Below are 15,404 nucleotides of genomic sequence, written 5' to 3'. Positions count from 1 at the left end.
CCCAGCCTTCATGCACCTAATCCCTGTTTCACCTTGTCTTCTCTTCTATCTTTACAACCTTGGCTGGCCCAGCAATATTTCTCTGGACCTTACACTTACGCATTTCAGCAATAAATGAACCAATGTAACCAACTGAATTCAGTTATTAAAATATATTTTTCCCATTAAATTTGTTTTCAGGTGAGGGCTGTTTATTCCAACAGAGTAAACATCTCTGCTCGATGGAGGAAATACATTCCAATACCATGTATAGTTAAGTAAGTATTACAACCTGTTCTCATCGGTTACTTGGTCTTTAGGCATTTACCATCCATTTTCTGCCACATTCTAGATGCATGTTAACAATTTAGTAAGTAGTGTTCTGCCAGATTTCCCTCTGCCCCCACACCCTCCTCACCCCCTATCATATCCTCTCTGCCCTCCATTTCTAGTGATTGAATGACTTGCTCAGTTTTGAATATTAATGATGGAACTCAGTCATCTAATGTATTTTCTATCATTAATGTCTCAGTCATTTTTTTTATTCATTCATGGGATGTGGGCATCATTTAGCTAGGCCAGCATTTATTACCCATCACTCATTGCCCTTGTTCATGGGGGGGGCACTCAAGAGGCAACCACATTGCTATGGGTCTGGAGTCACATATAGGCCAGACAAGGTAAGGACAGCAGATTTCCTTCACTAAAGGGCATTAGTTAACCAGATGGGTTTTTACAACAATCAACAATGGTTTCATGGTCATCATTAGACATTTAATGCCAAATTTTTATTGAATTCAAATTCCACCATCTGCCATGGCAGGATTCGAACCCAGGTATCCAGAGTATTAGCCTGGGTCTCTGAATTACTAGTCCAGCAACCAATACCGCTACACCATCATCTCCTCCTGGGAATCTAAAATATTATCAAATTGAAAGCTGAGAAAGAATTTCAAGTTTGCTACAATCAATCACAGAATTCATTTTTTAAAATTCCAGCTTTGTTTTAACGAGTATTGTCGACCCTACTGCAGCAAATCAGATACTCAGGAAATTGCAGCATAAAGTGCAGTTACCATAAGACCAAGGACGTAGGAGAAGTAGACCATTTGGCCCATCGAGTCTGCTCCGCCGTTCAATGAGATCATGGCTGATCTGATAATCCTCAACTCCACTTTCCTGCCTTTTCCCCATAACCCTTGATTCCCTTTTTGATTAGAAATCTGTCTACTTCAGCCTTGATTATACTTAACGACCCAGCTTCTACAGCTCTCTGCGGTGAAGAATTCCACAGATTCACTACCCTCTGAGAGAAGAAATTCCTCCTCATCTCTGTCTTAAATAGGTGACCCCTTACTCTGAGATTATGCCCTCTGGTCCTAGGCTCTCCCACAAGAGGAAACAGCCTCTCAAAATCTACCCAGTCAGGCCCCCTAAGAATCTTATATGTTTCAATAAGGTCGCCGCTCATTCTTCTAAACTCCAATGAGTACAGGCCCAACCTACTCAACCTCTCCTCATAAGAAAATCCCTCCATACCCGGGATCAGCCTAGTGAACTTCTCTGGACTGCCTCCAATGCCAGTATATCTTTCCTTAGATACGGGGACCAAAACTGTTCACAGTATTCTAGCTGTGGTCTAACTAGTGCCTTGCATAGTTTTAGCAAGACTTACCTATTTTTATACTCCATTCCCTTTGAAATAAAGGCCAACATTCCATTTGCCTTCCCTATTACCTGCTGAACTTGTATGTTAACTTTTTGTGATTCATGCACGAGGATCCCAAAATCCCTCTGTGCCGCAGCTTTCTGCAGTCTTTCTCCATTTAAATAATATTCAGCTTCTCTATTCTTCCTGCCAAAGTGCATAATCTCACATTATATTCCATCTGCCAAGTTTTTTCCCAGTCACTTAACCTGCCTCTACCCCTCTGTGCACTCTTTGTGTCATCCTCACCACTTGCCTTCCCATCTATTTTTGTGTCATTCACATGGTGATAGTATATTCACTTCCCTCATCTAAGTCATTAATATACATTGCAAATAATTGAGGCCCCAGCACCGATCCCCTTGGCACTCTACTAGTTACAGGGATCCTGAAAATGCCCCCCTTATCCCAACTCTCTGTCTTCTATTAGTTAGTCAAGCCTCTATCCATGCTAATATACTACCCCCAACACCACAGGCTCTTATCTTGTTAAGTAGCCTTTTGTGATGTCCAAATGTTTGTTTCTACTTTATTTAGTCTTCATATTCACAATGGGATTTTGCTTTGTAATCTCTAGCCTTTAACTTAAATTCCCATGACAGGTTTAGCAAGCTTACCAGGTAACTTTGGGCGACTGTTTCCTGGTGACTCTGTCCTATTTAGACTATCTAATGCAGTCAACAAACAGTTCAGTATTTTCCTGTAATGGATCTCTGGCATGTAAATTGTTTACCGCTGAAAGATCTAAACAGGTTAGCAATAAACTTAGTTGACGAACAGAAAATGTTGCTTTGATAGTTGGATTAATTACTCACTTTGCCTCAACAAATAAAATACCAGGGAGATACACGCATTACCACACACTGGAACACAAAGATAAGATCTATTCTGCACATGGAAAACAGGTTGCAAAAGCAAACATTTGTCTACTGCAGTCAATCTGTGCTAGTGTAATGGTACTTAAATCCAGCAGAGACTTGTTTGATTCCCAAATGGGGAAATAAAAAATTAGCTAATGATTTTCTAATCAGAAGAATAGGCTCTGAAGTTTTACAAGCACTCTGTCTCGGAGAAACAATGTTTTGACATTGTCTGTGATTGCTGTGTTTTATAAATTATCACTGTCCATAATAGTAAAACTGACTCAAGCACAGCCTTGAGATGCAGCCGTGATGGTGGTGCAGCAGAGGCAGAGCTCAGTAACAGGATGATAGGAAAGCGGAATGACCCAGTGCAGTAATGGGACACTGAGATGGAGGCAGTGGTTAAATTAGAATTTGTAAGAATGGATAATTCCCCCCTACTCTTTCCCCATATGTCCATTCCCTGCAACATTTGATTCTGCCCATAGTTTAGCCCATCCCCACAGCCTTTAGGGTTTAGGTCATACTTACATAGTTTGTGTGGATATTGCTATGCTTTTTTTTAACAACAATATATATATCCACCAACCTATAGCCCTTCCCTACCTTGGTTTCATATCCTTCCTACCTGATCACCCTGCACCCCCTACTCCCCCGCCCCCCACTTAATCCCTGTCCACACGATGCCAAACTGTTCTTCTCTTCCTTCCAGGCCCCAAACTTCTCACACAAGCTCCCAATCCTAATCAGCTTCCTTACTCCATGTAGCTCCACAACCCCCTGTCTCTCTTCCATTACTGCTGAGCACAGATTTGATCTCAGAAAAATCCAACACCACAGCCATCAAACGTGGACACCAGAACTGCAGCGAGCCCGCAAGAGATTGGAGCACACTCAGAATCATTGGGCGGAATTTTCTGCTCCCACCAGCAGCGGGAATCGAGTTGGGAAGGGCCATTTAATATGGCGGGAGGCAAAAAGTCTGTTTCCCAATGGCGGGGTAAACTGTTGGAATTTTGTTCTCCTGACTTTCAAGGTGGGTTAAAGGCAGGTCGAGCTTCCCGACGGATGATGTCGGAAACTCCATTCACGTGTATTAGCATCTCGTGCGTGCTCATTAAAAGGCTACTCACTGGAATTATGTTTGTCCTCCAAATTAATCTCCCCACCAGCGAGAATTTAGAATGTTCAGTTTTATGACTGTTATATAAGCAGCACCCCACCTGGCAAGTTTCACCTCTTCCATGACTTTGAGGTCAGTAGTTGCTGCTCTCGCCTTCTGGGGGACCTCGTATAACTTCACTCGAGTGCCGTTAGCAAACACTGCGGCAAGGCTGGACAAGGGAGGCAGGTAAAGGCTGGGGTGGGGGTGGTTAGTGCAGAAGGGTGGAGCAAAGGCTGGACAGGGGAGTCAGGCCTATTAGGGAAGGGTAGGGAGAGTATCCAGGGAAGTGTGGGGGAAAGTGTCCAGTAGGGGGATGAGAGGTGTCTTAGAGGGGGGGGTGCAGTTGGTGGGCTCCTCGGGGGGGAGTTCAGGATACAGGTGATAGGAGGGAGTAGTCACAGTCAGAGGGGGGGTAGTGGGATGCGGTAGGTTGGCAGGTCCAGGGTGAGTCTGGTAGGTGAAGGTCTCATCGGGTTGGTCATGAAGTGGGACAAGGCAGGTAGCTCTGATGATGGAAGGGGGCAGAGTCAGGGTGGGCATGGGGATGGTAACAGAAGTCAGCTCTGAGGGAAGGAAGGGCATGTAGAGGTGGATTGTGATAGGGTTCGGGCTAATGGGGGGAGGTTCAAGTGTGACAGGGGGAGGAATGGTGATATTGGTTGGATCTAGGGTGATGGGGGATGTTGGTGGGTTACGGAGAGAGGGAAGAAGATGGTGGAATGAGTTTGAAATGTGATATGCACCATTTTTCCAAGTTGACCTTGAGCTTGTAGTTAGTTGGTGACACGCCTTGAAGTGGGAGGAGGGTATTTTCGGGTCTGTAGAGTCTAAGGTCAGCCAAGTGCCTGACTAAAGGGACAACCTAATAATTATGAGGCAACTGGATTGCTCACTTCTGTTTTCCTCTCCATGGTGAAGACCGCGCTGCAGCAGGTTTGTTCCCGACTCACAGGTCTCATAACATCGAGGTCCCAGCGCGGTGTGGAGCTGCTGTTCACTCTGTGCCATTTGCCGCTGGCTGCAGCCAGAGGCAGGGATGAAGGGAGAGAAGGAGGTGGATGTCTCCAAGGGGCACAGTTGGTGAACAGCAGCCAATTTGCGACTCCAAACCTCCATCCTCCTAGGTGAATGGTCATGGCTGAGAAGGGATCATGTGGTTAGTCTCTCAATGCTGCCAAGGGTAATGGTCTCTCTATAGAGTCACGAGGGTAAGGAGACAATCGGAAAAGTGTCCGTTTGAGGCTTCCTGCACATGGCCTTCATCACCCTGGTCAAAGAGCAATGTCTCTATATGCAGTCATGTAAGAATGGGAGCAACACCCAAACACTGGTCCTCCAGGATGCCCTTCACTTGGAAGGGGTGGGGTGGGGGTGCCATGTCTAGACACAGGCCAGGTGAAGGGCTTAGCACTGGCCTGTGGGCTTTGAGATGGAGGGAAACCTGTAAAGGACATGCTCACTAAATGTATCCCTTCAATTCATTCACAAATCCACTGAGACATTGAAGATGCGGGCTGCAGGTAACCCAGGCGTGGTACTGACTCTCTTCCAGATGAGGAGATAGAGGGCCCATCACTGGTTGGCACAGGGCCAGGAGGAGCAAGGGCAGCAAGAGACAGCAGGACCTCTGTACAGTCAAGAGGCTGGTGAACAGGGTTCACTGCAACAGCGAGCATTGGCCCGACCATGGGTGTATCACTGGCCAGCCTCTTATCTAGCGGTGAGTGAGAGGCAATGCTGGAGGTGCCCTCATATGTCCCAGGATGTGCTCACTCACATCTGCCATCTTCTGCAGTATGAGCTGCAGCAATGAGCACTCTGGAGGAGTAATGCGGAGTTCTGTCCTACAATGAGTGAATTTGTGTCCAGGTACCGTTAAAAATGGCGCCAGGACCTGTGACCCCATGAAGTAACAGCGGGACAGGTGACTTCCTGCCACCCCCACCACAAAATTTTCCGGCTCCTTGTCCATGCATAATTAATGAGCTGAAAAGCAGAAGATCACGCGTGTTCACCCACCCCACCGTTTAGCGGGAATTACACCGAACTTCCTGCCCACCACAGCACCTAGTCTCCAGAATGGAAAATTCTGCCCATTGTTTTGTTAAATCTCGATGGATCATTAGTGCCCGAAAAGACCCAGCTGAATTGAAGAGTTGACACTATAAGGAATGGCTGAGGAGACAGACAGGGTTACCTAAATTAATCCCTGTTGGTGGGATTTTACATTGGTCAACCATCCTGTGGAATAATGAGATGGAGGAGTGACGGATGGCATAGGAGTCTGGTGATCTGATGGGCCTTTATATATATATATAACATTTACAAGAAAACTTTTCATGGAGGAGACATCTTCCCTATTTTGTGTTACTTTAAACAAAAATTCTGCTTATCTAGTATTTTTAGGAATGGGGATCTGCTGAACCCACCTTTTCGATTAATTATTCCCAAGCATGTGATGACAAATTGGGATAAGATTCTTGCAATGATAACTGAGAAAGCAAACATGCGAACTGGAGCTGTGCGGAGGTGGGTGCTATTGAAAAATGATACATGATTGTCACCTTGTTTTCTTCCTGTACCCTTCCAAATCCTATATATTGTGAAAGCGCTGATATATCAAGATGGAGTATAATTAACTGTATTCTATATTGTCCAGTATTGTTCTGTATTATTTGCATTGGCACTAGCACAGTGATAGAACTGTACCCTCGACAGGTCTGACAGAGTTCTTTGGCCTTAATTTTTACCCTCGAGGTGGGTAGCAGGAGAATTCTCAGCTCAGTCCGCCCACCTCAGGAGAAAGTGCCCATAAAGGGACTATCTTCATTGCTGGGGTGGAGGAGGGATGTGGGGTGGGGTCTTGCCAGCCAACCCAGGCAGAAGTTGGGAGGCAGCCGTAGGTGCTGCTGGAGGTGGAGGCAAGATGCTTAAAGGGCTGTGGGGCTTCATCCCAGTTAAAATAAAAACACAATGGCCCTCCAATCCTCATCCCTCACACCCACTCACCCCCACACACTCCCCATGCCCCATCAATGCCACCTCATGCCCCGTGCCAGACTATGACTCCCCACGCATCTCCCATGGCCCCTCCTGCCCCCTATGCTATGCTATGGCACGCCACCCATTCCCTATGGCCCCTCACACCCCCATTGCCAAGCTCTGCCACTTCCATGCCCAATGACCCACTATACACTGCATATGACCAATGAATCCTATAGTGATGGAAGGATGTGTAAAAAAAACTTTTAAAAATGTCATTCATTCATTACTTTCCACTAAGCTAAAAAATGTAATTTCATTACAAGGCAATAAAATTGGCAATCATCCAGACCCTGTAAAATATCAATAACAGAAATCACAAACCCTTGAAACCACTTAAACTTGTTCAAATAAACATTGGAATGACTAATAATACTTTAAATATTCTTCTGCATTATTGCCCATTATTAAGTTTTGAAAAATATATTTTAGTGATAAATCATTCAGGTACATTTCAGACTCAATGAAGAGTGACTTATTTTCTTCAGACTTTGCACAATGGATGGACAGTTAATAAACAATGGCGCTCAGTTAGGAAGTGGACAGTACTATGTAGCTGTTGGATCTGAAAAGTTCAAAAACCTTCCTTACCTTGAACTTCTCGTTTGCAAAATGTCATCACAAAATGCTTGCAGGTAATTTCAGTTTTAACCTTGGGAATTGTATTGTTCTGTCATATTACTCGACCACTTAATACCCTCTCACTTGGATGAGAATCGCACTGAAAGGACTAATTAGGCCTGAAATTCCACTTACGTTGTTAAATGGATGAATATCTGTTTTTCCTCATAATTCCTGAGACTGTAAAGTAAATTATATTCTCATAGCTCACACAAAGCTCTGCATTCCCACAGTCCTGTGTTGGACTGCTATCAGATCACATTGTTCAGATTAAGATACTAAACAGAGAATAATGGATGCCAGACTGATCTAATCAAGGGAGTGAGCTGACATTACACATTACATGAATCGATAATGCTTCAACCAAACCTTTGTGTTTACACCTTGAACACATCAGCTGCTGGAGCTGTGCTTTACATTATGCCACACTGACTACATCTTTGAACCTATCCCACCTTATGGAAATGCTAGAACATTGTGACATTCCACAATCTCAACCACATACAGTATAATAGTCATAGGGGATATCAATCTTCTCATCTAATGGAAACACAGGAAGCAAAAGGAAATGAACTGAAATGGGCCTTACTGACATGAGTGAAGTATGAGTGATTCCTATGACTGGAAGCTATAAGCTAAGCAGTGACCATGAACAATGATTGAACATGAAGACACCATTAGCTGACTTGAGTTTACTTGTAGCTAAGTGTGTTCTTAGTATTTTCTTTCCCTGATATCCCTTAGCTAAGGAAGTCCAGCAGGAAAAGTTCTGCTCTTCCATTTCTGTCAGTGATACTCTGTGTCAGCTTCTAGTAAACATCAGGAGCAGCCCGGAAACAATACTCCTCTTTTCCCAGCCCTCAGTGAATAGGTGTTTAGTTTCTGTGAATCCCTCGCCAATGTACTGACTAGGATTTTGGGGCCATGGCTGTAGCAGCTGTGTCACTACCTCTGTAGTTCCAGACTGCCTCTCCAATGGGAAACAACACCGTGTACAGTGTGTACAGTGTGTACACCGTGGACAGTGTGTACAGTGTGTAACAATGGGCTGCTTGAGTCAAAGTGATACACCACTTCAAGTTGTGTCTGACTACACCATTGTCATACAGCTTTTCTGCTCCATAAATGCAGGTAACTGAGAGAGAAACAAATACAAACAGTTCATAAACTGGAAACTATTCCAGGTTCACAACATGTTTTGATATGAAGAGAGGTGGTCACAATCATATTGTGCGAATTAGAGAAAACACTCTCTGAGATCACAACCATCACAGACCTCACAAATAACCTTGGTGTTGGTTTCTCTAAGAACTCAATCTGTGAAACCATTGGTCTGTGGCAGACCTACTTAATTCAGTGTGGCTCAGTTCATAGCACCCTCGCCTTTGAATCAGAGGGTTGTGGGTTCATGTCCCACTCCCGGAAACCAAGAACTGTGATTGTACTCGAAAGAGTTGCAATCTGTGACTGTTGATAACTCGAAAGAGTTTCCTTGTTAGTCTGGGCTGAGTTTAGATGATCTCAGTCAGGGCAGTGATGCTGTGCTACAAACAGCCTCAGAGCTCATATATAAGGGGAAAAGTTTAATAACAGCCCTGCTCCTTGTCACTCTCACTGTGTGGATAATTAAGACAAGTTGCTTGGGATTTCTGCAACAGGTCTCAAACCCTAAGCAGCAATTGGTCATAGAACTCTTCGCTGTCTCAGCCTCACTTTTCAGAACTCTCTGTACCAAGATGTCAGCCCTAACCTCTCCCTCAGCCCTTTAAAAACATTCTCAAACCATCTCCTCAACCAAGTTTTTGGTCACCCCTCCTCAATCTCTCAAAGTGTTTCCACCTGTTCCTTGTTTCTTCTGAACTGCCTTGAGATTGTTTTCTGTATTAAATGGCAGTATTGAATACAGGTAAATGGAATTCTCTGCCGCATACCTTTAATGCAATATACAATGGCAAAGATGAAAACTGTTTTACCGTATCTGCAAATATGAATATGCAAGTAAGCTTCAGAAAGCAGGCACATGGCATTTTAATGATTTTTAATGATTTTTTAAATTAAGCCTTTATATGGGGAAAATTGGAAAATAATTGTTTTACGAATATTCTTTTTTCAGAAGTCAACAAATGATCAGACACAAGAATCACAGCAAAGAGGTAAATCATCTCCTAAGTAGGTCTAAGTGAAAAAGCAGAGCTGATCTCTGGGACACAGCAAGACCAGTAACAAAGTCATTGTAATTCCAGGGTGACAGCTCCTGCTCATTAGGGCCAACAAGTTAGTGTCAATGTGAGCACTGTGACCGGAATAATCCTGTGCATCTTGTAGCAAATTGGAAGAAATATTGTAATTTAGAGCTAGAATCTCCTGTGGGTGTTATTTTTAGTAAATTGATTTATGCATTTGGATGAAAAATGGTCTGTTTGCTCTTTTAACAAAGCCAAAAACCTGGCAACCTTTTTCGAAGTCAGCCGTTGACTGATGGCGAAGTTTTTCATTATTTGTGGTGACAAATGGAGCTTTATATCGAGTTCATTCAAACTCCTCCCAGGCTCGAAACACAGGCACTGAATTCTGCTTGTGATGGGGGCGTCGTATCTAAGTTAACTTATTTTAAAATATAAATATGACGATGGGTTTATCTGCTAAAAGCCCCACCTTCCTCTTGGAGCCCTGGGCCAGCTGATGGTTTTGGTAGTTACCATGTTGTTGCAGGCTGTGTCCCTTTCTTAGCGGCTCTTACAAATAACAGTGTTGCTCAGTGGATGTGACAGGGGTGGGTCCATAGGTTCAATTCAAGCAAAAATTGATAAACAAAGGCTTTTTATAACACAGCCAACGGAATCAAATTCAGCCCAGCATTTACACACATTGATCAGAAAATTTCCCAGTTACGTGTACAGACCTTGTCCATTTAATGTTAGTTGAGTGGAATAGTTCTGTAGAGATAGTTATAGTCCTGGTTATTTAGCAGAGCACACATCAAATATTGAACAAACACTTTTAATTCTGTCATTGTCAAAACATCAACTTCACCATTTTCTAATTACCTTCAGCACAAAGCATCAGTATTTACATAACATATTATCATTCGAACGTCAAGCACACAGATACATTGTACAAGACATATCCACAAACACACAGCCATAACTCAGAGATCATTATAGTACAATGTAATCCGAATGCTGCTTTTATAAATTCCCAGTTTATGCTTCCCTTCTGTCGCCATTGTATTGCTCCACATAGCAGTAATTGCTGCTGATCAGACATTGATCGACTGATGCCTCCAATATCTCACCCAAGCAGCTGATTTTCATCCGTGAACCTTAAATTCTTTTCTGTGGTAATTACGTGATTAAAAAATACGTTTTGAAAGCTCGGGAATGAGTATGGAAATGGTTAGATATCTTACAACTTCTATTGAGATTGACACTGGTTTTTTTAAATTTTAAATTAAATTATGTAAAAATGAAAGACTTACATAATCAAGTACATGTGCTACTAATTATTTTCAATTGTTCACTTCTATCGTGGAACAGTATATCCTATCCCAAGATGGAGTCAGTGATTCTGCGCTCTTGCCTTCACCTGCTAAGGTAATTATCACCCAGGCTTGGCTGAATAAAACTCTCCATCCCCTCACCCTTTACAATGAAGGATGCTGATCTTCCAGCAGGCATCTCCTTCCACTGAGAATCTGATTACTACCAAATCCATTTTATTGAGCAGTATTTATCATGTGATGTAATCACAGTACAGGAGAGTAAACTACTCCTTGGACGATCACTAGAGGGGGCCAGTGAGCTCATTTCAAAAATAAAATTGGAATTATTCAGAAAAACAAGAACGTACATGTAAAGGTTTATAATAAAAGATGGCTTTGTGATTTTATTACATTTACCCTGTGCTACCCTGAGAATGTCCTCACACCTTCATTTTCTACTTATATCCAATAGTTATGAGTGAGTTTTCTCAATGGATTGGTTGATGAATGTACCCTTCCCCAGTATGGAACTCAACAGAGAATGCCAGAGGATTCCTGCTCTCTAGGACAACGGGATGGCTGTCCCAGTGAATCTCAGTATCACTGGGCTAAAATAGGGAAAAATAATCAATCACATTTGCCTCTGTAGGGGCTATAATGACTCCTTAAAGAGCACATATTTGGATATTTGAGGACAGGGCCAGATTTCATGACCTTCCTCAGTGGGGCCTAACAAGACCTTATTCCACTCTGTAGTGAAATCTTCAGCAACGAAGATTCATTTAAGATGAAGCGAGATATATATACACAAGGGAGAAAATAATAGAAAGATTGGGTGAGATCTCTCCCTAACAGCACTGTGGGTGTACCTACACCACATGGACCGCAGCGGTTCAAGAAGGCAGCTCACCACCACCTTCTCAAGAGCAATTAGGGACAGGCAATAAATGCTGGGCCCAGCCAACGATGCCCACATCCCGTGATTGAATAAAACAAAAGTGAAGAGGGAGGAGTGTTGTAAATACAATGTAAATGAAGATCCCAATAAATTTCCAGTCAGATAAGAGGAGAGTCCAGTCTACAGGAGATGCAGAAACAACTCAAGTCCTAGTGTCACCACAGACGGTGAGGGGGAAGCAAAGAAAGAACAACAGCCAGAAAGCACATTCTATTTTCTTTGCAAAACCAGTTAAAGTGAAATCAAATCGAAATCTGACAAAGAATTCACACCGTGGGGATGATGCCAAAGGTAAGAATTCTCATTTTTAAAATTGAAACTTTGGTAAAGACTCATCAGACATAAAAGCAACATTTACAGGAACTAAAATTCACCCTCCTGACAATCTTCGCTCCCAATTTCCCCCCTTACCCTTAGGGTAGGGAGTGATTCATGCTGCGATTCACATCATGTTTCAGATTATTTCATGTCATTACATAAAGTTACAGTAGATGGAGTCCAATCAATGTTTTCATCCATTTGTCAAACTACCAGGAGAAAATGAAAATTTGCTGTTGAGGGAATAAACAGAGAGGCCGTAGCTTATAAAAAGAATGCTTTCTCTTCAGTTTTCTTTAAATTCCAGCTACCTAAACTCAAACTTGCATTCACACACTCACACTCAAACATACACTCACACTCAAACACGCTCACACTCAAACATACACTCACACTCAAACACACTCACACTCAAACATACACTCACACTCAAACATACATTCACACATACATTCACATTCAAACATGCTCACACTCAAACACACTCACACAAAAACACACATACTCAAACACACACTCAAACACACACACTCACACTGAAATGCATACATATATAATGCTGGCACTCAAACACATGCAATCTCTCACACACACTTGCTCACACACATATTCAAACACACACGCACACACACTCTCACATTCAAACACACTCACACTCAAACACAGATGCACACACACACTCAAACACACACATGCACACACACTGTCTCTCACACACACACACATGCTCATATGCACAGTCAAACTCCCATATACACACAAACATGTGCACGCACACACAATCAAACACACACGCGCACGGAAACACAGTCAAACATACACACTCAAACCCACTCACACACACACACAAACACCCCCTCATACATGCTCACACTCACACACGCATACACGCATACACACACTAATACACTCACACATGCACAGAGACTCACTTACTCACTCACACACACACACGCGCACCCACACACTCTCACACATACACAAATAGTCTCACAGACACACACACATACACACTCACACATAGACACACACACTCGCACACACACACACTCTCTCACACAATCACATACACACACACACTCGCACAGACACACACACTCAAACAGACACACACACACTCACGCACACACTCACACACACACAGACAGACATACCCTCATACACGCTCACACTCTCACACACATACGCACATGCACACACGCGCACACACACACACTCACACACACTCACTCTCGCACACACACTCTCACACAAACACTCACACACACACATACACTCTCTCTCACACATACACACACAGACAGACATACCCTCATACACGGTCAGACTCACACACACACACGCAGACGCACATGCGCACACACACACACACTCACACACACTCACTCTTGCACACACACTCTCACACAAACACTCACACTCATCCACACACACACACACACAGACACATACACTCTGTCTCATACACACACATACAGACACAAACACTCTCACACACACACATACAGACACACACACTCACACACACACACACAGACTCACACACACACAAACATACACTCACACACACACACACAGACTCACACACACACACTCTGATAAATACGTACACACTCTCTCACACAGACACTCACACACACATTCAGGGCAGGATTTTTCCCTCAGGACCCCACCATCAGGCTGAAGTGGGGGGTCGGCCGTCCTCACTAACAACGCAATTGTCTCCGATATTTCGTGGCCCGTCCAGCCTCACAGTTGGTGGACGGGCGAATCAGCCGGGCGGACGCTGCATTTTTCATCAAACCTCATCCAAGGGAGGGATGAAATTTCCATTATTAAATAAAATAAAAATAAAAATTTATGGGCAGCATTTTTATCAGTTACATTTTCAGGTGATTGTGATTCGTGGACATTTTTTTCAGCTTTTAAATCCTTTATTTGATGGTTTTCGGGTCTGCAGTTCCCCGAGGAAACTCTCTGCCTTCAGGAAGCTTTCTCCCAGTGCTCGCCCACACCCACAGAAATGTCATCCCCCACCCTCCTCCCGCCCTCCTCCCGCCCTCCTCCCACCCCCACCCCGGCAGCGCTGAGCTTTTCAGCGCGTGTTTCACGCTGCCTGGCCGTTCATTGGGCAGCCAACGTGAAATCGCATTCGGGGGCCGATCGGGGTTGGTGGTCCATTTACCAACTGCTCCCCAGCCTGACGATCGGGCGCCCCTGCCAAAGGTAAAACTCAGGCCACCGTGTGGAGGGCAGTAACTCACTGGTGATTTTCCCTGAATTGGAAATTGGCCAATTGATGACCAAGGGTCGACTTGCTGTCCCAGTAAAGCTGGCACATGGGCACTAGAAGTTGGAGGGCCAATAGTGGCCAGTAGTGACCCTCCAGCAGTGAAAAAGCAGCGGGTTGTTTTTTCAGGCAAGTGAGAGGGAGACAATTCAAACTAAAAAATGCCCTTAAAGTCAGATCACTACAGAGAGGGGTAGAGTGGGGGTCGGGTGAAGGGTCATCCCACAGGGCAGTGGGGGTCGGGTGAAGGGTCACCCCACAGGGCAGTGGGGGTGGGGTGAAGGGTCACTCCACAGGGCAGTGGGGGTGGGGTGAAGGGTCACCCCACAGGCTGGTCTGTAGCTGCAGCTGAAGCCAGGCAGGCAGAGCGGGTATCAAAGTCTGTGCGGAGCACTGCCCCCTGCTGCTCGGTCTGACACCTCCAAGCAGCTGCCCCGTTCCCTCACCCCCCAGCCCCCTCCCGGGGGTCCAGAGGCCGACCAGGAAATTCCAGGTGGTCTCTGACATTAGGCCTTAATAGGCCTTTCAGAAGCTGAATGGGCTGCGGGTGCTTGTGAGCAGGGAGACATATGAACCCCCCACCCCCACCTCCCCTAGCCCATACCTGCCCACCCAATCCCACCACCCCCCCCAACCCGCCCCCAAACACATCATCCCCACCCCACCCAATCCCACCACCCCTCCCAACCAGCCCCCCAAACACATCACCCCCACCCCACCCAATCCCACCCCCCCCAACCAGCCCCCCAAACACATCACCCCCACCCCACCCAATCCCACCCCCCCCAACCAGCCCCCCAAACACATCACCCCCACCCCACCCAATCCGACCACCCCCCCAACCAGCCCCCAAACACATCACCCCCACCCCACCCAATCCGACCAACCCCCCACAACCAGCCCCCAAACACATCACCCCCACCCTACCCAATCCCACCACCCCCCCCAACCAGCCCCCAAACACATCACCCCCACCCCA

At 44.9% G+C, this 15,404-nt stretch overlaps 1 protein-coding gene across 1 annotated transcript in view; it reads left to right on the top strand.

The window, feature by feature from the left end:
• dcdc2b (doublecortin domain containing 2B) overlaps window positions 1–12,450 on the top strand; it is a 48,516-nt gene extending 36,066 nt beyond the window's left edge. The window contains exons 4-10 of the mRNA XM_078566359.1: window positions 204–257; window positions 6,113–6,244; window positions 7,246–7,392; window positions 9,492–9,531; window positions 10,915–10,971; window positions 11,916–12,108; window positions 12,443–12,450. Coding sequence (XP_078422485.1) covers window positions 204–257; window positions 6,113–6,244; window positions 7,246–7,392; window positions 9,492–9,531; window positions 10,915–10,971; window positions 11,916–12,108; window positions 12,443–12,450 — 631 coding nt within the window. The remainder of the gene's footprint in view (window positions 1–203; window positions 258–6,112; window positions 6,245–7,245; window positions 7,393–9,491; window positions 9,532–10,914; window positions 10,972–11,915; window positions 12,109–12,442) is intronic.
• The last annotated feature ends 2,954 nt before the right edge of the window (window positions 12,451–15,404 follow it).

Source organism: Cetorhinus maximus, chromosome 21 (assembly GCF_964194155.1).
Source record: "Cetorhinus maximus chromosome 21, sCetMax3.hap1.1, whole genome shotgun sequence".
Lineage (NCBI taxonomy): Eukaryota > Metazoa > Chordata > Chondrichthyes > Lamniformes > Cetorhinidae > Cetorhinus > Cetorhinus maximus.
The sequence above is the reverse complement of the archived record's forward strand: the minus strand, read 5'-3'. Positions and strand labels throughout refer to the sequence as shown.